We start from the raw sequence: 25226 nt of genomic DNA on the forward strand, positions 1-25226 counted from the left end.
GGGGAGAAAGGGAGTTGTTTTATCTGTCAACAAGGAGAAAACTAAATATGAGAATTCTAAAAGTCCTTGTGACTCTCCCTAATGCCTGCAAACCTTTCCAGAACAGCTCATCCGTGTGTCAACCAGGTATATGTAGCCTTGCCCCATGATCTCCTAGTGTAGCACTTGGCCAGGTGACCAAGACTTAGTTGCCTGTGATTCCCTCAAGCTTATAGTCCACAGTAAGCCTCCCTCTTCTCACAGAAACCCGAAGATTAGAATGCTCAAAATGGACAGAAAGGAAGTAGTTCATTCATCCTAGTTCAGAGGGACCCTGCCGTAGGAACCTGCCTCCTCCATAGCGCTGTTGAAAACCACAGTGTGGCCAGCCCAGGGCTGAGATGCCCTGCCTTGTTCCACATCTGCTGGGTGTTGGGAAGAAGTTTCTTCCCCCGGCCCTAGTTTTCACCATTGAGAATGTACTGCCAGGGCCAAAAAAGAATCTGTCTCTTATCAGTAGCAGAAAAGGACTTTGAAGCACGTTAGAAAGCAGTGATAGAATTCTGAGAGGATTTTAATAATAACCCAAATCCCAGCAAAATTATTTCCAGAGGACATGCATTTCGGGTTTCTTGAAGGATGTTTATAATAAGCCAGAGAATTTCTCTTGTTGTCGTTAATGTGCTAGAACTGGTTTCAGTTAAATTTTACATGAAAAGGATATATTAACCTGCATAAAATATGTTCATAATCTCGATTTAAAATTAAAAAGAAGAAAAAAAGCCACAACCACATGTACAATATATTGCCCCAAGCAAAAGCCTTGGGAAAAAAATACAAACTTTGCTTGTACCACGCTAGTACCATTTTTGCAGAGATAAAATTTCTATGCTCCCCTAGGTACACATGCAGAGCCCATTATTGTGGCGGGGAGTTATGTATGTCAGCTGGAGGGAAGAACGGATGCTGAGGCTTCAGAAGGGATGGGCGTGCAGAAAACAGAAGCCATTTGCTTTCATGGCTTCCTCCAGTCTAGAGAGAGCAGGTATCTCAGCCTTCGGTAAGCTGGATGTGATCAAGATCATACCTCTCCCACACTGGAAGTGAGAATATCCTGTATCAGGAAGTCTGTTAACCTTGACACAGGGCTGTCTTTTCCCTGCAGGCCACGCAGTTAGTGCCAAGGCCCCTCTACTGCCTGCCCCTGCCAACACTTGCCTAGCAAGAACCAGGTCACGTGCTTCTCAGCTGTGTCAGAGACCAATAGAAATTCACTGGGGCTCCAATTTTGTTGAAGGTGGGCTAAGTGACACAGTTACTTTCAAGGAGTCTTTATTTATTTATTTATTTTTTTGAGATAGAGTCTTGCTCTATTGCCCAGGCTGGAGTGCAATGGCAACCGTAGCTCACTATAGCCTCAAACTCCTGGGCTCAACTGATCCTCCTGCCTCAGCCTCCCAAGTAGCTGGGACCACAGGCATGTGCCACCACATCTAACTTTTTTTTTTTTTTTTTTTTTTTTTTGTAGAGCTGGGGTCTCGCTATATGCCCAGGCTGGTCTCAAACTCCTGGCCTCAAGCAATCCTCTCACTTTGGCCTCCCAAAGTGCTAGGATTACAGGTGTGAGCCACTGCACCTGGCCTCAAGAAATGTTTTAAGACTGGGTAGCTCCTTAAGCTCTCCTTAGGCCTCCCTTTTGGGAGACAAAGGGAATCCTACTGCAGATTGCTACCAACAGAGTTGTCCCCACTTTGTTCTAGAAGGGTAATGTGGCTTTGTGCTTTGAGAAGGAGCTTGACTTTGGAATTGGCCCCCTCAGGACTATGTGCTTCTCCTGTTTAATGCATCACTGATTCATTCACATTGCTTTCCCAGTCTTCTATTTATTCATTCCCCAATAATTGTTGAGTGCTGATAGGCAGGGGGCAAGGTGCCAGAGAGGCGGGAGCATGAGCCTGGGAGTCACCTGACCAAGGTGAGCAGGTGCAGGGAGATGTGCTGGGCTGGAGGATGGCCTAGGCAGGAGGCAGGCCTGCAGATCCAGCAGGCCAGCCCATGGGTGGCCTTTCCTGGTTGTGCAGTCCACCCTGGTCCCAGGTGTCATGGTGGGGCTCCACTCTGGGGCACGCTGTCCCCACGTGCCTGCAGAGACTGTCCCTCCCTGCAGAGCAGTAGCTTGTTTTCCATCTCAGCGTGGCTGATTTGCTGCCGTTATTGGGCACTTCATTTCTGAGATCATTGCACTGCTGGGAAATATTTTTAAAAACTTTTTCTCTGCATTTTATTTTTGAAATCTCATGAAACAATATCATTTCTGCTCACATTTTTAAAGCCTATTTCATTTAAAACTTCAGTTTTGAGCACAGAGTACCTCAGAGTTATTAAAAGACTTTTTCAATCCTACATGGAGAATACTAGAAATAAAGTGCCATTTTGGAAAGAAAGAAAAACATCACCATCTCAAAAAAAAATAATAAAGAAAAGAAAAGAAAAACATCATCAACATATCTGTAACATCAAGCTAGGCACCCAAAATATCAAGAAGAAAATTTCTATGTAAAATTCTGAGTTTGCAATAAACTCATGGTGCATTTAAGGAGATTTTTTTTCCTAGCCAGAATCAATTCTAATTTATTATTATAACTTCTTAAAATTAAATTTATGAATTTCCAACGAGCACATGTGATCACCAAAAGACAATTAGACATAGCCTGATAAATTTATCGTGAGAGTGTTCATAGAAAGATGAAGAATAAAAATTGTTAATTCAGTCATATGTGCCCATTGCCCACATTGCATGCAACATGAATTTAACAAATAATCAGGCATACCTACTGCTATTTTAGATTTGGTTTTAATGCTTGGTTTGTGCCCTGTACATCATGTCTATGACCTAACACTACTGGGATGATGATGATAGTATTGATGATGGTACTGATGATGGTGATGATAGTGGTGATAATGATGATGGTGATAGTGATGGTGATGATGGTGATGATGGTGGTGATAATGGTAGTGATGGTGGTGATAATGGTAGTGATGATGATGATGGTGATGGTAATGGTGATGATGCTGATGATGATGGTGGTAGTGATGGTAATAATGGTGATGATAATGGTAATGATGGTGATGACAGTGATGGTAATAATAATGGTAATATTGATGATGATAGTGATGATGATGGTGTTGGTAATAATGGTGATAATGATGATGGTAATGGTGATGATGGTGATGATGATGGTGATTATGGTGGTGATAATGGTAATGGTGATGGTGATAATGATGATAGTGATGATGAAGAGGATGGTGATGATGATGGTGGTGATGGCGGTGGTAATGATGATGATAATGATAATGCTCACCCTTCCATGGCACTTCCCACATGCAGACACTGTTCCAGTGCTTACCAGGAGAAGCACTCCTTTAACTCTGAGACAACTCTTATTGTCTCCATTTCACAGATGAGTTAGAGGAGGCACAGGAAGGTAAATACTAATACAAGGTCTCCCACTAGGACATGGCAGAGCTGCTCCAACCAGGCACTTGGCCACAGATCCCTGTTCTTCCCCACTGCACTCTGAGCTCTGATGCCTTTTGTCAAAAGTACTTGGTAAAGTCTGAGTCATTGGGTTTTCAGGGTGTTTAATGTCTTGACCTCATTGGACAGTGATAGAGAAGTAGGCCGACAATCAGAATCTCCATTTGTTAAAATAGAAAGTGAAATTATTCATCTAAGTGGTATCTGTCAGGAGTTTGGCATATATTCTTCTAAATTGTTTTTGTATATACAAGTGTAGATCCATATTTATTATATATTCCCAATATGTATATACAGTCCACCCACATTTAGTGTGGGTCATGGCTACAGATTCTGACAAATCCATTTCTGTGTGCCAAGTTCCCTAAAAATGGGAATGATTCTTTACACAGTGTTCACAGGTTGAATTGTTTTCTCATTAACAATATCTCAGGCACATCTTTCTACATCAGTACGTATAGATCTACCTCATTCTTTAATGACTGCAAAGTGTTACAGTATCATCATTTCTTTAACCAGTATGCAACTCTTGGCCATTTAGGTTGTTCTAATTTTTCAGTCTTAGAATGGATGCTTTGGTAAACATCCTTTCACATATAACTTTATGTGAGTATTTCTGTAGGAGAGATTTTTAGAAGTGGGATCATTATGTGAAAGTATAGCCTCATTTTTAATTTTGATAGAGTCTGCCCAGTTAACTTCCTAAAGTATTTTCCTATTTTATTCTCCCACCAAGAAAAAAAAAAAAGAATCAGAGTGACCACTTTCTCATACCCTCACCAATGGAAGATATCCTCTCTCTCTCTCTCTGTCTTTCTCTCTCTCTCTATTGATCTATCTTCTACCTATATTTTAAACTAGTAAGTTAAAAGCCATGTGGAGATTTTAGGTGACTCCAAGCAGCAGAACCCAGGTGTTCTTGGTAGAGTGTTGTCGTGGAACCCCTAGAGAAGCTAAAAGAAAGAAAGAGTTTCATTGGAAAGAGGAGAGTGTCCCTGTCTATATTCCTGAGGCCAGGCAGATGGGGGTGGGGGTGCTAAAAGACAGTATCAGACTGGTTTTCTTTCATTTTGTCTTTTTCATTCATTCATTCAAAAATGGCTGCCTGAGTCAGATGTCTTTCTAGGAGCTGAAGTTGCAGCCAGCAGCATCCTCGAGCCTCTCTCATCCACTAAAGGGGGCACATACATTGGCACCTTGAAATTAGCTGTGGTAAGGGTAGTCACACGTGAAAATCAGAAAGTACTGCTCACATCAGAGCTTTCTTTCCTGTCAAGCCTGTTGTCAACATTTATCCACATGGCCCTGGATGCAGCAGTAAATAAGCTACCGAGTCACTGCCTTTGGGGAGCCCAGTGATGTGGTCAGAGGCCGGCTCTACACCAGCCCTGCTGCTCACTAGCTACTGGCTGCATGCTCACCATTTCTCCACCTTCATCTCTGCACACGTGGAATGAGGACTATAATAAGGGTAACTTCCACATAGACTAGTTGTTGTACTAAGTAAATATTAGGTGCTATTGTCACATTCTTTAGTGGAGGAAGACAGAAGGCTACCAAATGGATGATACCTTATAATACCAAGGAGTGATATGTGCTCTGAGAGCAGTAGAACAGGGCAAGGGGAGCGGGGGGTGGGGGGCTGTATTCAATGGGGAGGACATCACAGTTGAGCAGAGAACTGAGAGTGAGGGAATGAGACACATGGCTCTGTGGGGAGAACATCTCAGGCTGGGCTGAGAGCACAGCCTGGGCAAAGGTCCTGAAGTAGACCCTGAATGAACAGTGCCATATGGGGTGTGTCCAGGAAACACATGGAGATCCATGTGGCTGGAGCCCTGGTCAGCAAGAGGGACGTGTGGAGCAAGCCGAGGTCAGAGGCAGGCACAGGATGAGGTAATGAAGGATCAAGACCCTTATCCATGCTGATATCCTGATAAGAACTCTGGATTCAGAATGTGATGAGAAACCACTGGAGAACCGTGTGCAGGGCAGTGAGTGGCATGGTTTGACATATTATTTAGAAGGATTGTCTTTCCTACCAAAAAATAAAATAAAATAGCCAGATGTGTTTGGCCCTGGCCTGAGACACAGTGGTGTTCATTAGCGTTTAGCACATATACTTTCCAAAATGTCTCAAAGTGTTTTCTTCTTTATACCTGTAAATATTTCAAAGCAATGGACTGTTTAAACAATACTTGTTTATCATCTATAATGTAAATAGTAGCAATAGTAATAATCAAACACTCATATAGCATTTACTATATGCCTACCAGGTATTTTTCCAAGCACATTACATGTTTTAATGCATTTAATCCTCAAAATAACTCTATTGGATAGTTACTATTATGAGTCCCACTTTGTAGATAAGGAAATGGAGGAATAAAGAGGTGAAGTACCTCGTCCGAGGTCACACAGCTAGTAAATGGCAGCCTTCCTGTCTCTGAGAGCACATGTTCCTAAGCAGGCCCTTGCACAATTAGATGGGTCTAGGAGAGTGTTAAAGATTGCAGTTGATCAGAATATTGAGAGTGTTCAAGTTTGCAAATTCTCAGCATGAACATCTATGTTGAAGTAGATAACCAAAGGCTCCCTTTTTTCTAAGCAAAAGCATCCTCTTGAATAGTACTGCCAGTAACAGTCCTTTGAAAGGCAGCTGGGAATTCAAACATCTATGGACCACAGGGGAGAGGAAATGAATGACCATGTTAGACCATGGAGCAGTTGCTGTGAGACTTTGAAAGTTCCAGGTATTAGGACTCTCCCCAAGAACACTGTCTATAATCACATTTTAGCTTCCAAAACATATGTTGGTGAAATTGACAGGCATCTATCTGTCTGATAACTTGTAGAAACTTGAACCAATAATATTTGGCCTTGGGTCTTTCTATGCCAAATTTAGCAGGCTCCCGAAGGGGTTACCTCTGCCTGTCCTCGAAGCAGTTAGGTGGTGACTTTCTGTCATGTCAAATCCATTCTGAGGACTCACTTTGCTGAACATCCTGTGTACTTTTTGGACTCAAGGACCTGAGGCGAATTTGCTCTGCTCATGATTTCTGAGTGAGTTCGTCCAACCCAAAGTGCACGTCTTCATATCCATCCAAGACTTCTCTCCTGAGCTCCAGATTTTTCCAGTCCTCCCACTGTCCTAGAGCACGCTGGGTGACTGGCCCTCAGTCCCTGGGTGACCATGCAGAGGTGGGGTGGAGGGGGAATCTGGCCAGATATGATCTCAAGGCTCATTTATACCTGAAGCTGCAGAGTAGGTGGGGCATTTGGTGCCTCCGAGAGTGCCTAGGCCCCATGTGTCTCTGGACCCTGGGTCAAGGCACACCTAAGTCAGCAGTCACAGCAGAATGCTGGATTTGGGAGTGCAACTGGATTCCAGCCCTCACATCTGAGTGAAGACCTACTATGAGTTATGCTGCTAGAGCAAGAGGTCCCAGTGGACCAGTGGCCTCCGCTCCAAGGAGATGGTGAGAGTAGACCTGGTGGTGGCTCTAACGGTTACCTCTGAAAATGCCCCTGGACGTCTTCAGTAGCCATTGGATACTCAGCCGCATATTTTCACCTATCCAGCAGACAGCTCCGCTCAAGGGTCTGCTGCCACCCCACACACAGCCTGGCCCAAGCGAGCCTTGCAGCCTTGTGGCTGCATCCCATGCCACCCAGAGGTACACTGGGAACCTGGGGGTGAGGCTGTGGAGAGGGGTGCGGGGCCCCCTGGGGGTGTTCCAGTGAGATTCTTTCTTTCCCCTCCATCACCCTCTCCCACCAGGGACAGCTCCATGTTTCTATCTTTGGGAAGTCTTGGGTTCTGTGGCCTCAAGTCTTCTGTTTCTCCACACCAAGCCAGGGCTCCTGCCTCTGATGAGGATGGGGCCAGTTCCCTTCTCCCCCAACTTCCCCTTTAGTTGGAGCTCATACTGCCTACTGAGTGGTGTGGGATTGTTCCAAAACCTCAAACAATTCATGCCAAGGGCTTTTCACTGTTTTCCCTGTTGGCATCCCAGGCCTACTTCTTGGGAAGGGACTGCTGTCTGCCTGTCTGCCCACCTGGATACAAGGCATTCACATCAGAGCATAGACACTGCCTCTGAGCATGCATTTGCGATGCCTGGGACTGCCCACGAGCATCTGGGAAGGACTGACTGGCTCTGAATCCAGACACCACCTGTAATCCAGACTCCATAATCACTGGCCCTGCCTCACAGGGCTGGCATGAGGATGGAGCGAGATGGTGAAAATTAGTGTTTTCTGAGTTCTGTTCTCAGAAGGACAGATTCTCAGCCACCACACTCTGCTACCTCCCAAAGCCACTTCTGGATTATGTCCTTTGTTTTGGAAAGGCATTTCTTTTGTTTCTTTATTTTTATTTAACATGTACACCATAGAACTCTATATTCTCTTTTCATAATAGGTTTAAATAAATTTGCCAATCAGCACCCATGGTACTTGAGATTAAGTCAAGTTCATATCCAAGGCATGTCGATGATAGTAGGACTGATAGGCTTCACAGCATACTTTACTCTCCTGAGTTGGGTACTGTGGAGACCCATTGAGGAGACCCTCTGTCAAATAGAGCTTTCTGAATGCACAGCCTCAAGCTCCTTGGTGGCCATAGTTGTATGTGCAGTGGCTGTTGTTAGGGGAGAGTTTGTTTTACCAGTTACTCCGTTGAATAAAAAATGAGCACTTATCTTGCAGGTAGAAGAGGAAGTCTGCCCCTGATAATTTGTAATTCTCTCATGGGTAAATAGATTCCTGACAGTGCAGCTCTGTGGAGCTGCAGTCACATTTTTAAACTCTAAGATGACGTTAACATAAACATTCCATGTCCCAGTTATTGATCTGTTGCTGTGATAATGGTATTACCCAATTGAACTTTTGATGTTGAGAGAACTTGCAGAGGCTGCAATTGCATTTTTCTTTTATTACCGTGACTTAATTCAAGTTACACATCTAACTGTGATCTCTGTGAAAAAGTGTTGTTTTGCAGGAGTCTGCATAAGAGAATGCTAAACCTCTCTTAGTAAGAATGTTAACTTCCAGCTTGAATCATGGAAAGACACCTACAAAATGATATACTCAGAAACTACCCATTAAGAGCTTAAAGTGTGTTATCTTCCAGAAAGGTGCACAACCTCAGAATTCCTTGAGGTTGACTTTTCTCTCAGTAGCCAAATCAAATAGTTCTTCCCCATGGACATACTTTCCATGATTATCACCCTCAAACTGGGGGAAAAGGGGCTTGCATTAGAGATGGGAGATTCAGCCCAGAGGCTGCTACCTGCTGTTATAGTACCTCACTGTTGGCAGAACAGAAGGCTAGACAGGCCATTGCAAGCTCTGAAACTTGCAGACTCACTTTGTGATGCCCAGAGTCCAGGAAGGTTCATCACTGCATTTTAAACCTGGTCTGTGTGATCATCCTTTCCTAATGCTTCTGAGAGGAAACTGTGCTATGTAAGAATTTAATCTGGCTCAGCAGCTATCCAGGAGCACTTGAGTTCAAGTCTAGGATGGGAAAGTTCCTTAAGTATAAGGGAAAGGTAATTATTGTGCCACTGACACCTAGAACAATGGCTAAAAGAAAAAAAAGCGCTGACAAGGATGTGGAGCAATTGAAACGCTCATGCTTTGCAGGTGGGAGGGCAAAATGGTCCACCCTAGACAAATAGGCAGTTTCTTACAAAGTTAAACATAACTTGCCATGTGGCCTAGCAAACCCACTCCTGGGTATTTACTCTAGAGGCATGAAAACATCACACAAAAACCTATATTTGAACATTTATAACAACTCTATAACCACTAAAAACTTGGAAGAACCCACAAGTCATCCAGCAGGCGAGTGGATGGCTAGCTACAGCATGTGGAATACTCTTTACCAATAGAGAGGAGCAGACAATCGTTGCTTGCAACAACTGGGATAAATCTTCAGGGAATTATGCTCAGTAAAAAAAGCCAATCCCAGAAGGTTACACACTGTATGATTCTTTATACGTCACCTTGTCTAAGAGACAAAACATAGTGGCAGAAGACAGATCTGTGGTTGCCAGGGGTCGGGCTGGAGGGAAGGTGGGACTGCAGGGGGGTGGCATGCAGGGGTGATGGAACTGTCCTGAGACCTGACTGTGGCAGTGGTTACAGACATCTGTACCTGTGTTACAATTCTTAGAACTGGGAACCTCAAAACTCAACTTTACCCCATGTCATTTAAAACAAATAAAATAAAATTTTGAGAAACCTCCACTATGTCATCGGAGACACAGCAGGAGGCGTGAGTGGAACTGTAATCCTAGGGCTGAGTCTGTGGACACATGTTGGTGAACATGCCTGCAGCGTGGGGGCCTGGCACACATTTGAGAACATAGCTCAGAAACATGCATGCTTAGAGCATTCTTAGATGTTACTTGTATAAATGAATGAGTTGGTCATTAGTTTGTTGTAAAATGCCTTCCTTCACTGGCCAGGGAGCAGTTCTGTGATGGTGATCATGGTCATTAGAGAGGGCGAGGCAGAATCCCAGTAGCTCGCTGTGCAGGGTCAGAGGACATCACAGGTGCAGTGAGTGCAGGAGAGTGTGGCCGCCAATGGCATCAGTGTCAGGGCATTCAGAGGGCCTGGTGGGTTTTGAAGGAGTAGGTGTCCACCTTGTGTGTGACAGGCAAGAGTTTCATGCGGAGGGGATCAACTTAAACAGAAGCCTGTACTCTACTTCCCTGTTAGAGAAGTTTCAGGGAGGAGCCTGGAAGGAGGACTGAGCGGATCACATGGCTCTTTTGCATCTGTAGTGTAAGGCTTGGTACTTTCAGCAGTCACAGGATGTGCAATGTAAAGAAACACCTTCCCTCAGGGTTTTGCAACCTGTTGCATTCATTGCTGGAGAACCCAGGTCAGAAACATCCCTGAGTCAGGTAGCAGCGGGTTCCTCTGCTGTGAGGGAATCAATCTTCTGGCCCAGCCCTGCCGCTGTCAACACCCACATCCTGAGCCCCACCATCCTCTCCCACCATGAGCTGGGCCCTCTTTTTCCACACGGAGGGCAGCAGGCAGCAGGCTGCCACCATGGCAGGGTGGCACCCAGAGATGAAACGCCACCACCTCCCAACATCTGGTCACTTCTGCTTAGCCCTGGGAGTGTGACTTCCCAAAGCCTTGGTTTATTTTATGTATTTCACTTTATCTTGAAACAGATTGGTTTTTATTTGTGTTTTAGGACAAGATATCTGGGCATAGTCCAGGGCCACTGCCCATCTATATGGCACCTTTAGGTAGATTACAAAAAGGCACCTATCTTAATAGACATATTATAGAAGAGCTTCCCATCATGGTGGGAACAACTCTCGCCCCACAGAATGTCTTGGGAGAGCTGAGCATGGGGTGAATTTCAACTCTCAGTCACTTAAACCTGGAGACCCTGGCTAGACCCAGGGCCAGTCCAGTGGTTCATTGAGGCGGCAGACACTAGGCTCCTCGATCTGTTTTCTCTACCATCTTGAGCAGGTTGGCCTTGGTTTTCATTCATGTTGCCTCTCTGTCTTAAGATCTAGTTTGTTTTTCCCTGGAAGAAGTGAGGCTGTGCCCAGGGAAGTCTGAGCACGCAGACCTAGTATGATAGCTTCCCTGGGCAAGGAGCCCTTTCCTGTAGGATTTTCTGTCTTCTACCTTGAAACCTCAGCCCAGTCTCTTCCTCAGGTGGGGCTGCTTCTGCATGTAATTTTGTTTCTCCTTACATCCCCAGCATGAAATGTGGCAACAAAAGAAAAGTGGCTTCAGAGAGAGCTGCAGAATGGCAGATGGAACACAGGGTTTGGGGGCAGAAACAACCTGACCCTTGGCACTCACAGCCTCTGTGTGCTCAGCTGACTGCAGGCTCTGTCTCGGCCCCGGGTGCAGTTCAGAGGGCAGGAATGTCCTGCAGCTAGTCCGTGTGCCGGTCACCTGGCAGCCAGGTGCATTGCTTAGATGGAGGCAGCCACACCTGGGTGGCTTTCCTCTGTTAGCTTCCCTCCCCTGCTGGAGCCAGGTGCCCTTCATACCAGTCAGCATGGCAGTCACCATTGCCCCCTTTCCAGAAAGCTGGAGGTTTGCGTGGGCTGCCAGCAACCCAGCTAGATCTGTTGCAGCCCAGGGTCAAGGCCGAGGCCTGGCCATGGCGGGCCAGGCAGCTGGGGATGGGAGGTGTGTGTGGGGGCAGGGTGCCATGTGAGGAAGTCCTAGAGCCTTTCTCCTCCAGCCCTGCTCCTCACTGAACCAGGGGTAAATGTATCAGACCTTTGTCCCCTGCCTTGTCTCGGGGAGGGTGCTCTGCTGCTGACATAAATGCCTTAATCTCGTATATTCTCCCGCCCTATCAGGTAGTTCTTCTCATCTCCCCTTCAGGAAGGCTATTTTCTTTTCTTCCATTCTCTTCTGTCCTCACCTTGACTTATGTATTCATTTGCTAGGGCTGCCATAACAAAACACCACAGTCACATAGTCAGGGCAGCTTAAAACAACAGACTTTATTCTCTCACAGTTGTGGAGGCCGGAAGTCTGAGCTCAAGGTGCTGGCAGGGTTGGTTTCTCCCAAGGCCTCTCTCTCTCAGCTTGGCTTGCAGATGCCGCCTTCTCCTTGTGTCTTCATGTGGTCTTGCCTCTGTGTGTGTCTGTGTCCTCATCTTCTTAGAACACCAGTCAAATTGGATCAGAGCCCACCCTAATGGCCTCATTTTAACTTAATTACCTCTTTAAAAAAACCCATCTGCAAATAGAGTCACATTCTGAGGTCTTAGGAGTTAGGACTTCAACACAGGAAATTTGGGGAACAAGATTCAGTCCATAACAACTAATTTCCTAGAATCTGTTCCTTACCTGTCAAAAGATACCCAGGGCTACTTAGTTCACAAAGTTCTTGTTAACTTATGAAGCATTCAGAACGTGCACATATGCATGCTATTTTAGCTGACCCTAGAGAGGAGGTGATGCCACTGAAACACTGATTTGTTCAGCACACACATGTTCAGCACCTTTTATGGGGCAGCTGCTGGGCCAAAACATTACGTAGACCTCATTTCAATCCTCATAATCGTCCAACAAAGTAGGTATTATCTCTGAGCTCCAGTGATGGAACTGGCCCAAGGTCACACAGCTGACCTTTAAACTAAGATCCAAATTCCTCCTGCACCCATGATCTGCTGTCAGCCCCAGGATGATAGCCTCAGCCACTCTCCTCACCTCTTCTCCATGAACACTTTCATTGATCTGAGAGTTAGAAGAATTTCCCTTTATTGCAGCCTTCCTTTGACACATCAATACGTGCCTGTATCTGACCCTCCATCCCCCCTTGCTCATAGAATCCTCCTCCAGAATTACTTGTGGATTCTCACTGGCTGGTAGTTTTCTCCCTGGCTGGTAGTTTTCTAATATGAAAAGTGAGACTAAGGGTCTATGAAACAAGGGGTTTGAGACACACAAAATACCAAGCAGCTGAATACAACAAATGCCAGGCCTTTATTTGAGGAATAGAAAGAGAATCTGACCAGGAGTCACCTCAGGTTAGGTGAAACGGAAAATAAAGTAAAACCAAACAGCCCTGGGAGAGAGGAAATGGCCGAGTTGCTTCTCACATATTTAGAAAGTTCTAGGGCTTTTTCTAAAGGATTCTGCCAGGACTTCCCAGCAGCAGTTGGTTCACTCTTGCTGCCTGTTTTCCAGTGATTACAACATCTGGATATAAATGTAAAACTCTGTCCGGGTCTAAGGCCTGGAACTCCTCCTTCAAGCAGTTTCCTTGAGGCTTTCAATGGAATTTACAGTCGTTAAGAGTGTTTGTGAATAGACAGTTCAACACTGTTGAAGCTTCTATCCTGAGTTCCACAATTTGTACTAACACTCCGCAACCTTCTGTACTTCCTGCATCCCCCAGAGTAGGGTGGGGGCTTGAAGAGAGTCATTTTGAAGCCAGCGTCTATCAGGAAATTAACAGAAGTGCTTCCTCATTCATTTTTAGAGGTGCTGGGAGTGATTCCCTAGCTTAAATCCAGTTTGGGCTTGTCTACTGAAGATAGCAGTAAACTTGTATCATCTGAAGTAAAGGTGAGGCTTTGCAACAGGCTCCTCGTCAGGCTGTGCCCCATTGCAACCACCTGCTTTAACCACTGCTTTCAGCTCCTGGCTCTTGGTTTTACCACCAGTTTTTTAGTTTACCTAGTCTTAGTGATGTGCCAAAAATTTTCTCTAAGCTTCTCCTCAAATGCACCTTAAACCTTCCACTGAAACATTAGTGCAAAGAAACGTAGGTTGGTGAAAACCAGTGAGGAATATACATTTGCCCCTTTCATTGGCCATTAGGAATTTATTTCCAGTTAAACAAGCTGGGAAATGTAATTAGGCACATGGCTGATCGTGATAGCCAAGTGTGCATGCCAGAAAAACAATAGGTTCTTTAAAGATGCCAAGGACTGATATTATGCATCTTATCTTGGAAACTATACACTTCACAGTTCTGAGCCTCCTGTGAGCTGCCTCGTATCTTCAATCAAATTATTATATTCCAGAAATATGCATAAGGGAAATGATTCTACACATTTTATGGTGGGTTGTTGCTTGTAGCAGTAATTGAAGTACCTTTTCCACTTATGAAAGTACTAATTTTATTTGTTTTTATTGCTTTTCTAGATGCAATTATTTATTTAGTGTGCTTTGGCTTTATTAAATTATGTTTACTATAGGAACATCATAAAAATGTATGAAAACAACACATCAGCCAAGCCAGCCTGGTGACCTGTATTGAAAGAGCTAGTGTTATTTTTCATATCCAAACATAATGGAATAACTTAAGAATAAACAGATAATCTACACTAGAAAACAATGCAATTTCAAGGTAATGTAATAACACACCTGGACAATATGATTTCATAAATCTTGGTGCTAAAATTTACATGAGTTGGGTTTTGTGTGCTTATTTGAGGACACATGGCATTTCTAAATGGAATCATTATAATGGGAAATGTAATTAAACTGAAAAGCGAGAATGTAAACAGGGTTTTTGTTGCTTGTAAGATATGGATGACTAAGAAGAAATGTAAAGACTTTTGGTGTCAAAAGGCAAGCAGAAGGCTCCCATCCCTATAAATGATCTTAACTTTGAAATTGAAAAATTGCTAGACAATTCGTCTAGGTCACTTGGCAGTCACCCCCAGCAGAGGTGCTGGCTTAAAGAATTCTTTGTAACTCTCCTTGTCTATTACTTCCCGTGCCTTTTTGGGGTGCATCATCTCAAAAGAAAAGAAGTGTTTTGCTTTTGGCATTCTTTTTAAGAAACTTAAATTGAATGAAGATGGTTTAGTTGTTTGGAATTTCCACCAGATAGCCAGGAAATAGGCATACAAACTTTTTTTAAAAAGTCAATCAAACAACAAAACCAAAGCCAAAACCAAAAAACCCTAAGTCTGACATCCTTATAAAGAGCAGAGGTGCTTAAATGAAAACTACTGTGTGACTATAAATTCATGACCAACTTTTATTTTTTTAATTATGGGTTAAAATTAATTAATGCATTGTTTAAATACGTGTGCCTACTACAAAATCCAAAAGGTAACAACAAATGTACACAGTGAAGACTGAGTCTCCCTGCAGCTGTTCAGGTTACTTCCCTAGAAAGAGCCATGGTTAATGTGCTCTCCATTTTCTGAACGAGTGCCGAGAGTTCCCAGGATTTTCTAAATATGTAAAATATGTACCCACATATTTACTTACATACACGCATACACGCATATTTACACAGGATATGATAGTGAAATATAAGGTACACATATAGCTCCTCCCTCATTCTTAAAGACTGCACCGTATATTGCGTTATACGAATGCCCCCATCTCCTACTGATACCTATTTAAGTGTTTACAGTTATTTGCTTGTACCAAGAAAGACTCCCACCCATAGTATAGGAGAGGACCTCTATGTTTTGTCAACCTTTTTTTTTAATGTTTGGCAACTTGAAAGACAAATAAATGATGTCTAAGTGTGACTTTAAGTGTCGGTTTTCTGATTATGAGAGGGTGAGTATCATTTCATCTGTGTCCGAGATGCTTGCATTTTTCTTTCCCATGAACTGCTGGTCCTGTCTGTTGTCCTTTGCTGGATTTGCTAGTGGAAACTTGATTATTATCTTTGTTGAATTGCAAAGCCCTTTAATATGAGCTGTAAATATCTTCCTCATTTTTTCAGGTTTTTAAAAATTTTATTTAGAGACTGTTTTGCCATGTGTAGCATGGAAATGTACACACATCTTTTTTTCCTTTGCTCCTGGGTTTTGTGTCATATGTTAAAATTATTTCCATACTTGGAGGCTATTTTTAAAAAACTCCCCACCTATTTTGTAGTACTTTTATAGGTTTATTTTCCACATTAAAATTTTTAATTCATTTGGAATTAACCTGGGGTGAAGAATGATATAAGGATGTGATTTTTTTTCTCAAGTGGCTGTCCAAGTATTCCAACAGCATTTATTGAAAAATAACTTTTAGGTTTAATTGTTAATATCACTAGATTTGAATAAGCAATTATTCTTTATTTTAATAATATTCCTTAATCATATTAAGAAAATATATGTCTACACCTACTTCATTCAAAAATTGTTTTAAACAAAAATGTGTTTTTAATTGTATTAAGTACCTTTCTAGCATCCATAATCGTATGACTTTACTCTTTTGATCTATTACTATTATGAATTATATTAATAGACTTTTTAATATCAAACCATCTTTGCATTTCTGGAATAAAATAAACTTGAATATGATTATCTATCTTTTAATGTACTTCATTCTCTCTGAGTAAATTTAACTTAAAATTTGTATTAATAAATGATATCCTCCCTTCCTCCCTCTCTCCCTCTCTCCCTCCCTCCCTCCCTCCCTTCCTTCCTTCCTTCCTTCTTCTTTCCTTCCTTCCTTCTTCCCTCCTTCTTTCCTTCCTTCTTTTTGATGGTACATTCAGATTTCCTGGAGTTAATGTTTATAATTTCTATTTTTCTGGAACATAATACATTTTATCCTGTATTTAAAAGTTTTTTCAGTATATTCAGCAAACTGTCTTGTTTAAGCATTTTTAAACTTCCTTCATTTCGTTTATGTCTCTTATCTTATTTTTTATTTTATTCACTTACGCTTTTTCCCTTTTTATCTTGATTAATTTATTTTTCAGTTTATCTGTTTTACTGGTGATTTATGCAGTCTGGGTTTATTTCTATGAAGTTCTTCCTTCTGCTATTCTTTATTTTATTCCTCTTTTTCTAACTGCTTGAGTTGGAGGCCTGACTTACTTAATTCATGCTATTTAGCATAACTATTTCAGGCCATGGTTTTCTCCCAGCACTGCTTCAAACATAGGCTTTAGGTTTTGGCAAGGAATATTTTCCTTAGCATTATTTTCAAGATATTTTGAAATTATAGTTTTGTACTAAGTCATTTACAAAAATTTCTAAGTGGTGGCATTCTAGTGTTGTTATTAATTTTTAGAATTTTTTTGTTTCCATCTCCACTTTTATATTTCCCTTTTGATCAGAGACCATTAGTTACATTATTTTTACTCTTCAGCATTAAAGTTTCATTTTAGCCTTGTGTTTAGTCATTTTTTTGTGAGTGTTTCATGTCAACTTGAAAGCAAATCACAGGATCTCACTGCAGGACGTAGTGCTCTATAAAAGACAATGAGATCTATCTTATTAATTATGTTATTGGATATTATGTAGTCTCTTAAATTTCTTGTCCACTTATCCCTCTCTGAATCCCAAAATGCTATGAACATGCATACTTGATGAATGAATGTGTGATGTAGAACTCCTGTGGTCAGCTAGAATTGTGTTTTGTTTTGTTTTTTCTTTTATAGCCAAAGATTGCTGAGGAGAACTTAACCTATGCCGAGCTGGAGCTGATCAAACCCCACCGGGCTGCCAAAGGCGCCCCCACCAGCACTGTCTATGCCCAGATCCTCTTCGAGGAGAACAAGCTGTAGTACAGCGTCCACCTCCAAGGTTCTATTTAATACCTGCCACCCAGTGATTTATGAAGCCTTGGAGACAAAGCCCTTATGTCTGTATTTTCACTCATGCCTTCTGAGTGGTGGGGAGCCCCTTTTCAGCAGCATTCTGGGTGCCTTTGAAGAGGTACAAGCCTGCTCTCCCCAAAAGAATCGGGGCCACAGCTCTTGACAGATCTCCCGGGACAAGATGCGCCTGGGTTTGAGCCCTGAGTGTAAGGATTCTGATCCTGAGAGCAGCCAAGGAGATTTTCTGCTGAGCCAAACCCCTTCACATTTTTCTCCTCTTTCCCCAGGTTTTCTTTAAAATCGTTTTTAAATCTTAATTTTACTCTCTACTCTTCCTGTATCCACGATACAAGCTCACAGTATATAGCTAGAGGAAATGCCATTATGGACCCAACTGTAAGATGGCACATATGTTGGTTTTCCAAGGATCAGATGGCATTGCCAGGGCCACAGCCAACTGCTGATTGCCAGCACCACCTGAGATGGCATCTCTTGTTTTAAATAGATGCACTAACCCTGAAGATTAAGGCCAGAGGGGCAGACTGACTAGAAGTATAAGGTCTGTCTCTGAATGCCATGGTGCCCACCTATGAGACCCTGAGGCCGCAGGACAAGAAGAACACCATTCTAGAGGGCTTCCAGCCCTTTCACAAGGTGGACCTGTACTGATAGAGAAACACACTCTCTAAGAAGTGCTTACTCACCCTGTTCCAAAGGAGCACAGGTGTTGGCCATCAGAAGACACACTGGAGCGCATGGGCCTCTTCACTGTGTGCCAAGCTCAGTCACCTCTGATTCAGCCCCTGAGGGTGTCTGCTGCCAGGTGCCCTCAGGGTAGGAGAGTGGGAAGTACACGCCAAGCTGGAAAGTGTGTTCTGAAGACCCTCTTCTTGCCAAGTGCCTTGCCCATTGCAACCTTGTGTGTGAATTCTAATGGGTTTGAATGGGGGTCAGGGTGCATGGGGAAGTTGCTCTGTGGACCTTTGGGACACAGGAATCTTGAACTTACTGGCAGGGGATCCATTCTGAAAGCACCATCCTGTCAACTGTGTTGTTGAGGACATTTCTTGATGTGAGTATAGTCTGGGTGGCTATTTACTGCCCACTATAGAAATTGTTTGACTATGTAGTGGACCATGTATATATGATAAATTATCTATTTTAAACACAGCTGGGGTATGAGTTGTGCCCTCTATATAGCTGTGTGAACTTGGCTGAATTTTTTATCCCCTAATGACCTCAGACTCCATGTTTGTGTAAAGACGACTTAACTTCCCATAGAATTCTTGAGGGTAAAATGGGATAATGAATCTTGCCAGTTCTAGAAACTGTAAATTGCTACACAAATGCTCTGTGTTGACATTCATGCTAAAGCCAGTCTGCATTTTCAAAATGAAAATTTCTTCACTATTTAAGGTTTCATTGCAATAACTTTAAAAACCAAATATTTGTCCACCAACTTAGCCCTACAGTAATGTTCCCAAAGACTCATGAGAGTTTATGGTTTATTGGAAAGGGTCCAAATTGGAAGCACATATTGATTTTCTGGGAGCAAACCGGTCTGCCTTTACAAAGTGGAAGTTCACCCTCTCTGGATAACACCTGTGTCTCATTCCTTCCTCTCTGCCAGATCTCGAAGGCACTGAATAAACCATGCAGCTTTTGAGGAAGAAAGACCCGTTTGGAAGAACTCACTAGAACTTCTTTGAGCATCTCTTTGGGAGGGGAGGATATATGGTTAGCACACCATTTATATAATAATTATCACAGGGATTTTTAATTTTATCATGGCAGTGTTCTGACAGATGTATAGTGTTTTGAGGGCAGAGGATGATCTCCTAATTTGCCCAAAGAGCCTTATGGGTTTGTGGGGCTCTGGGGGTGCCAAATGGGAAGGAGAGGGGGCATATGAAAAGGAAATGGCAGGAAGAGGGCAACAGGCCAGGGGGTAATATCTTCCCAGGCCCCTTAGGCCTCTACAGAACGGAAATGAACTTCATTCACCCCCAAACCCACCCACTTAAATCCAAAGAGAGCTTAGGGTTATTATGCATGGACAGGAACACATTCTACCAAGAACACATGCTCTTAAGAGCTGGTAGCTCCCAGTTAGAGTCAAACCAGTCATTGTTATATTATAGATTGAATCCAGCCTCTTTCTCTCAAACTGTGGTCATCACTGCATGATTCCACACTAAGGTGTGTGAATGGGAACCTGCAGATTATCTCCTCCTACTGAAAATGCTGCCCAGGGGAATCTTTGAAGCTATGGACAGCATCCAGGCAGAGCTGGTCCCACTGTTATCTCCAGAAGCAAATGCCCAAGCTGTGCTCAGAACTGGAAGCAATGGATGACTTGTATCAGGTGCTTGTTTGAGAGGATATATTGACATTATTGCCATAGTAAGCTTAAAAAAATGTGCCCACTCTTTCATTCTTTGTCCATGGACCACTAATCATGCATTGTCATTTCCAAAGATAAGGGGAAACATATCACATATCATTGAAATAGAAATTAGGGAAAGTTTGTCAATTTGTTTTCACTATAAGGCATCAATGGCAGAAACTACATATGAGTAATTTTCAAAATGGACCATTGCTTAAATGTTTAAATGAAGCTAAAACAAGTATGAACCCATTGGTTAGAGTGCAGTGGCTTCTTTCAGGCAGACAGCAGATGCTCTCAGATTTGGTGGTGAGTTTTGGCCTTGGCATGGTTGGCATGGAGTCAGCACAGGAAGCCGGGAGGTATGAAGGGGCATCCACCTGGGTGAAACTGTCTTGCCAAGCCAAAGCCCCGAGGCCTGCCCTGAAGCAGCTGTAGTGGAGGAGAGGCCTGGGATTCCTTAGAGTCACCTTTTTACGAATGTACCGCCACTCTGTTAGCTCACAGGGAAAATAAGGAAAAGCCAGGCCTCCCACCTCCTGACTCTTGTGAGAGTGAAGACAACATGGAGCATTTAGAAAATACATTTTTAGTGTATGATAATGTGGGCTGGCCCACACAGCAATGAGCCCAAAGACCCCCTCGCTTTGGGGATTATTCATGGCCCTGCTCATCACAGCCTCTGATATGCATGACTGTAACCTAGGCTGAGCCAAGAATGGAGCTCATGCCAGAAATGGTCCCAAGCATGCACATGGCCCCCTGGAATATCAAAATCCTGGGGAGAAAGAAATCATCTTTGCCTTGGGCAGTGAAGCTGGAATGGCACATACCTATCTCTTGCCACATCTCCTGCCTAGTGGAGAAGCCTTGGAAGGCAACAGACACTGAGCAAGCAGCAGGGAGGAGAATGTCCTGGAAGGGCAGGACTCTACCCAAGTCCCTAACATCCCCAGACTCTTCTCTTCCATAAACTCTCTAATTACTCTGCTGTTTAAATCCTGCTTTTGGTCAAGGCAGTCAGGTTGCATAAAGAATATGAATACAGTATGCATCAAAGTTGCTTCCCAGAACAGAAAGCAAAACAAACAAACAAACAAAATACTGATATCAGTACCCAGGGTGCCCAATTAGGTCACACCCAGTGGCTGCATTGCAGCCCCTGAGCTCCTGCTGCACTGTGTGTCCTGCTGCCTGAGTGGGCCCCACCCTGGGTTCTGAAGATGCCCTTCTTAATAGAGCTCCCAATGGAGGGCTCCAGGACTGATGCTCTCCCTAAGGAAGGGAGGCCTCAGATATGGAGAGGGACACCAACAGGACCAGAGGAGGACTGAGGGGCACTGGCACCAACAAGTGGAAGGGAACAGCATGGTAACAAAAAAGAGCCATGCCACTTGCATGCTGGAGGGAGTCTTTTTGTGTCAGCCTAAAGCTTAGGCTGGCGTCCATGTGGAACATGACATCTTTCCAGTATCCCTGATCCAGGAAACTGCAGTGAGACCCAGGTGACCCAGCTCTGTGTCATTTGGAGCCCATTAAAAAGTGAGGCAGCCACATGGTGGGGACATTGACCCCACTCCAGACCACAGTCCCATCTCCATACATAGGATAGAAACTGTTCATCAGGAAGGAAAACCAAACAGAAATTCGTGGTCTAGGGGAGGGGTCTGCATTCAGCATGGCCATGCTGGGCTGGAGTGGCTGTGGGGTGTCCAGATAGATGGGCACGTAGACTAGTGCTTTCTCAACCTTTAATGCATGCACAAATCATCGAGATCTTGTTAAAATGTAGATCCTGGGTGGGCACGGTGGCTCACGCCTGTAATCCCAGCACTTTGGGAGGCTGAGGCAGGCGGATCATGAGGTCAGGAGATCGAGACCATCCTGGCTAATGGTGAAACCCTGTCTCTACTAAAAATACAAAAAATTAGCCAGGCATGGTGGTGGGTGCCTGTAGTCCCAGCTACTCGGGAGGCTGAGGCAGGAGAATGGCATGAACCCGGGAGGCGGAGCTTGCAGTGAGCCAAGATCGTGCCACTGCCCTCCAGCCTGGGCAACAGAGTGAGATTCCGTCTCAAAAAAAAAAAAAAAATGTAGATCCTGGCTCAGGAGGTCTGGGATAGGACCTGGGATTCTGAGTTTCTAACAAGCTCCCAGGGATGTCCATGCTTCTGGTCCCTAAACCACACTTTGAGTGGCAAGGATGTAAACTGTTGGAAACATGGTTCTGGTGCTCATTGCAGGAAAGGGGGTGTCCTCAGAGCATAGGTCACAGCCAAAGCCCTGACGGTGGGCAAGATTCCCAGGGAGAGGCTGCCTGCACATTGAGGAGGGGAAAGGCTGGGCCTGAGCAGTGGGGAGCATCCATGCTGGCAGGTATGCAGCAGGCGAGGAGATCCAGGTGGAGATCATAGGACAGTGACAGTCATAGCAGCAGGGGAGAGCCAGGAGAAAGCTGCTCCTAGGGGTGTCTCAAAGGAAGAAGGGCTCTGCAGTGTGAACTCTGCAGAGGGCAGGGAGAATAGAGGTTGAGCCTTTGCTCATTCTGAATTAATTGATTACTGCTTTTTAAAAGTGCTTTCTTTCTCTGGGAAAAAAAACATTCCCCAGTGCATAAGGCTAACAGACGTGGGCGCTGAGCTGTGTCTGGTCTGCTGAGTGTATTTTCCCCAGAGCAATCCTCATCTTCTCAGGGGGTGCGGATTTGGACAAGACTCTTCTGAACATGCAGCGTGGTGGGGAAGGGTGGCCATGGAGGTTTTCTGTTCCTTCTGTTGTCACTGGTGAAAGACGACTTGGTGCCCAATTTCTAATAAACGCAATGCTATTAGCATCACTCCAATTTAGTGTCTGATTGTTAAATGTTAATGTACTGCACTCTACAGTTTTAAATATAATTAGAGGTGTTTATAGCTTTGGTTAAATGCACCTTGTTCTTCCACATTAAACTTTATTACAAGCGTCCTCCATCAACAACGAGGAGAAAGCTCATTAGTAGGTGGTCTGTATGGGGTTCTGGGCTGTGCTGAAGGAATCAGCCTTCTGTTTTCCTTTGTGACAGCTTTCTACATGCTGGGGGCGGCCAGGGTGATTACTTCCTGTTTATGTGTACACTTAGTACCTCAGACTCCTGGGTCTATGGATGGATCTCAGGGAAGCCAACAACACCCAGGAATTTTTATGCAGACGTTTGTGTTGTGTGTGTGAGGGTCTGATTTTCTCTTCAGTTTTCTAAAAGGGGTCTGTGGTCCACAAAAGACGGAGACTTTAGAGAGGGTCCTAAGCCAGTGTCCTGGCCACAATGGACCCAGAGAACATATGAGGAAGCTGGGCAAACTAAGGAGATGGAAAGGTACCTGCCAGCCTGGCGACCTCCCAGGCATTCTAACCCTAAAACTGCCCCTTGCACTAAGCTCTGGCTCCAGGGAGCCTCTCTGCTCCCACCCTCACTCCTGCTGGCTGGAGGAACCCTGACCTCTTGCAGGGCTGATCTTTGGCTCAGCTAAGGATTGGGGCTACCCAGTCCTCCCCTTTGTGGGGTCTCCTCCATCTCTTTTCTCCCTCAGCCCATGTGTGGGTTCCCAGGTTCTCACAGTACCCCAGTTCTGAGTGCCCTGTGACTGCACCCCAGCCCATTTCATAGTCAGTTTGGAATTCCTTAAAATGTTGTAACTGAAATCAGGTTCTCCTGCTCACTGCTTGGAAGCCAAACTTGAGAGACAAGATTTGGTGGAAGGAAAAGCAGGCTTATTCAAGAGCTGGCAGCCTGAGGAGATGGCAGACTAGTGTTGCAGAGACCATCTCAAGTCAGTACAAATTCTAGGCTCTTTTTATGTTAAAGACATGACCAACAACTGCTAACATCTGGGCCCCAGCGAGGGTCCAGGAAGTTGGAAACTCCTTTGTCCTTGGTCAGATCACAAAGCTCCTATAAACCTTCAACGAAACATAGTTGTTTACATACTTCTCCTTTAATCCCAGAGTTAGTTTCAAAAACTACATGATTGCTGTTTTTGCATTTTATCTCAGTGCCCTAAAATTATCCTAGCCTACGTGCAGGAATGGATAAGGGCTCCCTTAATTGAAAATGGAGTTAGTTGTATTAGTTCTTTTGCTCTTTCATTCTTACAATGTCTTGTTCCTGCTTCCTCATTCTTCCACCTCATCAGGATTCATTTCTAGTTTCCTTGGGGTTCTCCTTCACCATGTAACCCCTCATCTTTTTTGCACATTCAACTTCTCCTTCTATCTCCAAAATGACAAGTGTTTCTCAACCTGCACAGACCCCTCCCAAGCCACTATTCTCCTCTGGTTCCTTCTCTCTGCAGCCTGGCGTCTACACTGCCTGCTCCCTGCTGTCTGTCTCTCACCCTCTGCTGGCTGCCTTTGCTCCCCCTCCCCTAAACTCAGCTCTGCCCAAGCCCTCTGGGGTTCGCTGCTGAGCATGTGTTCTCTTGCAGAGAATGTCTTATTTTCAACCACTGTTCAGCTGTATCCCGAGGACCCCACCTCCACAGCCCCCGTGGAGCCCTCTCCTGAGCTCCATGTCCACCCACGAGCTCCCCCCTTGCAGCTCCCTTATGACTCTTGGAAGTACACACCCAATACTGAATGCATCAGAGCACCCTGCATCCCTTGATACCCAGCCATCCTGGTTAGGGCTCCACCGCTCACCCCATGGCTAAAGCTGCAAATCTAGCATTGGAGATATGGGCCACCAGCAGCAGCAGTGGAATCACTGCTGACTTATTGAAAATACCAGGTGCCTGGCACTGTGGTAAGTATGTTTTCTGTCTTATCTCATTAAGCCAGTGCTACTCTATGCCAATTTGCAGATGAAGAAGCAGAAGACCTCAGCTAGCTGGCCCAGGATGGCAGAGCTGGAGCCCTCCTCTCTCCTGTCCATCTCCCCTGCATGCCGGCACCTCCCCCATTGTCTTCATTCACATAGCTCCTGCTTCCCATCAGCTCTGATCACCTCTCTCATGGACCACCACTCTGACCCCTGACCTGTTCCCTGCCATTTAACCCACCCTCCGACATGCAGACTGGCCGAGTTACCCCTGCCTGACATCCTGCCCCGACTGCCCTCAGGATGCCCAGCACCTCGAGGAGTAGCAAGGCCCTTCATACCTGGCTCCCGCCTACCTTTCTGCAGTTTCCCCTCTGTGCTGTTGACCCAGGCCTCGGTGGCTGTGAGCTGCCACCTTGGAAGCCCAGCCCAGCGTGGTGTGGAGCTTCACGGTTGCAAGAGCAGGCCTGTGCTGGGCATGGGCGTGTCCCATGGCAGTGGC

General features: G+C 44.6%; 1 protein-coding gene across 3 annotated transcripts in view; it reads left to right on the top strand.

The window, feature by feature from the left end:
- Positions 1-22774, top strand: part of VSTM4 (V-set and transmembrane domain containing 4) — a 102042-nt gene extending 79268 nt beyond the window's left edge. The window contains exons 8-9 of one of the 3 annotated variants that reach the window (XR_008669263.2): positions 17388-18618; positions 19177-22774. Coding sequence is in view for 1 of the 3 variants with exons in the window: in XM_031015621.3 (XP_030871481.1) it covers positions 17388-17513 (126 nt within the window). In the remaining 2 variants the exon portion in view is untranslated. Of the gene's footprint in view, positions 1-17387 lie in introns of all 3 variants that reach the window. The other 2 variants (XM_031015621.3, XM_063710083.1) reach the window with 2 other exon arrangements.
- The last annotated feature ends 2452 nt before the right edge of the window (positions 22775-25226 follow it).

Source organism: Gorilla gorilla, chromosome 8, assembly GCF_029281585.2.
Source record: "Gorilla gorilla gorilla isolate KB3781 chromosome 8, NHGRI_mGorGor1-v2.1_pri, whole genome shotgun sequence".
Classification (NCBI taxonomy): domain Eukaryota; kingdom Metazoa; phylum Chordata; class Mammalia; order Primates; family Hominidae; genus Gorilla; species Gorilla gorilla.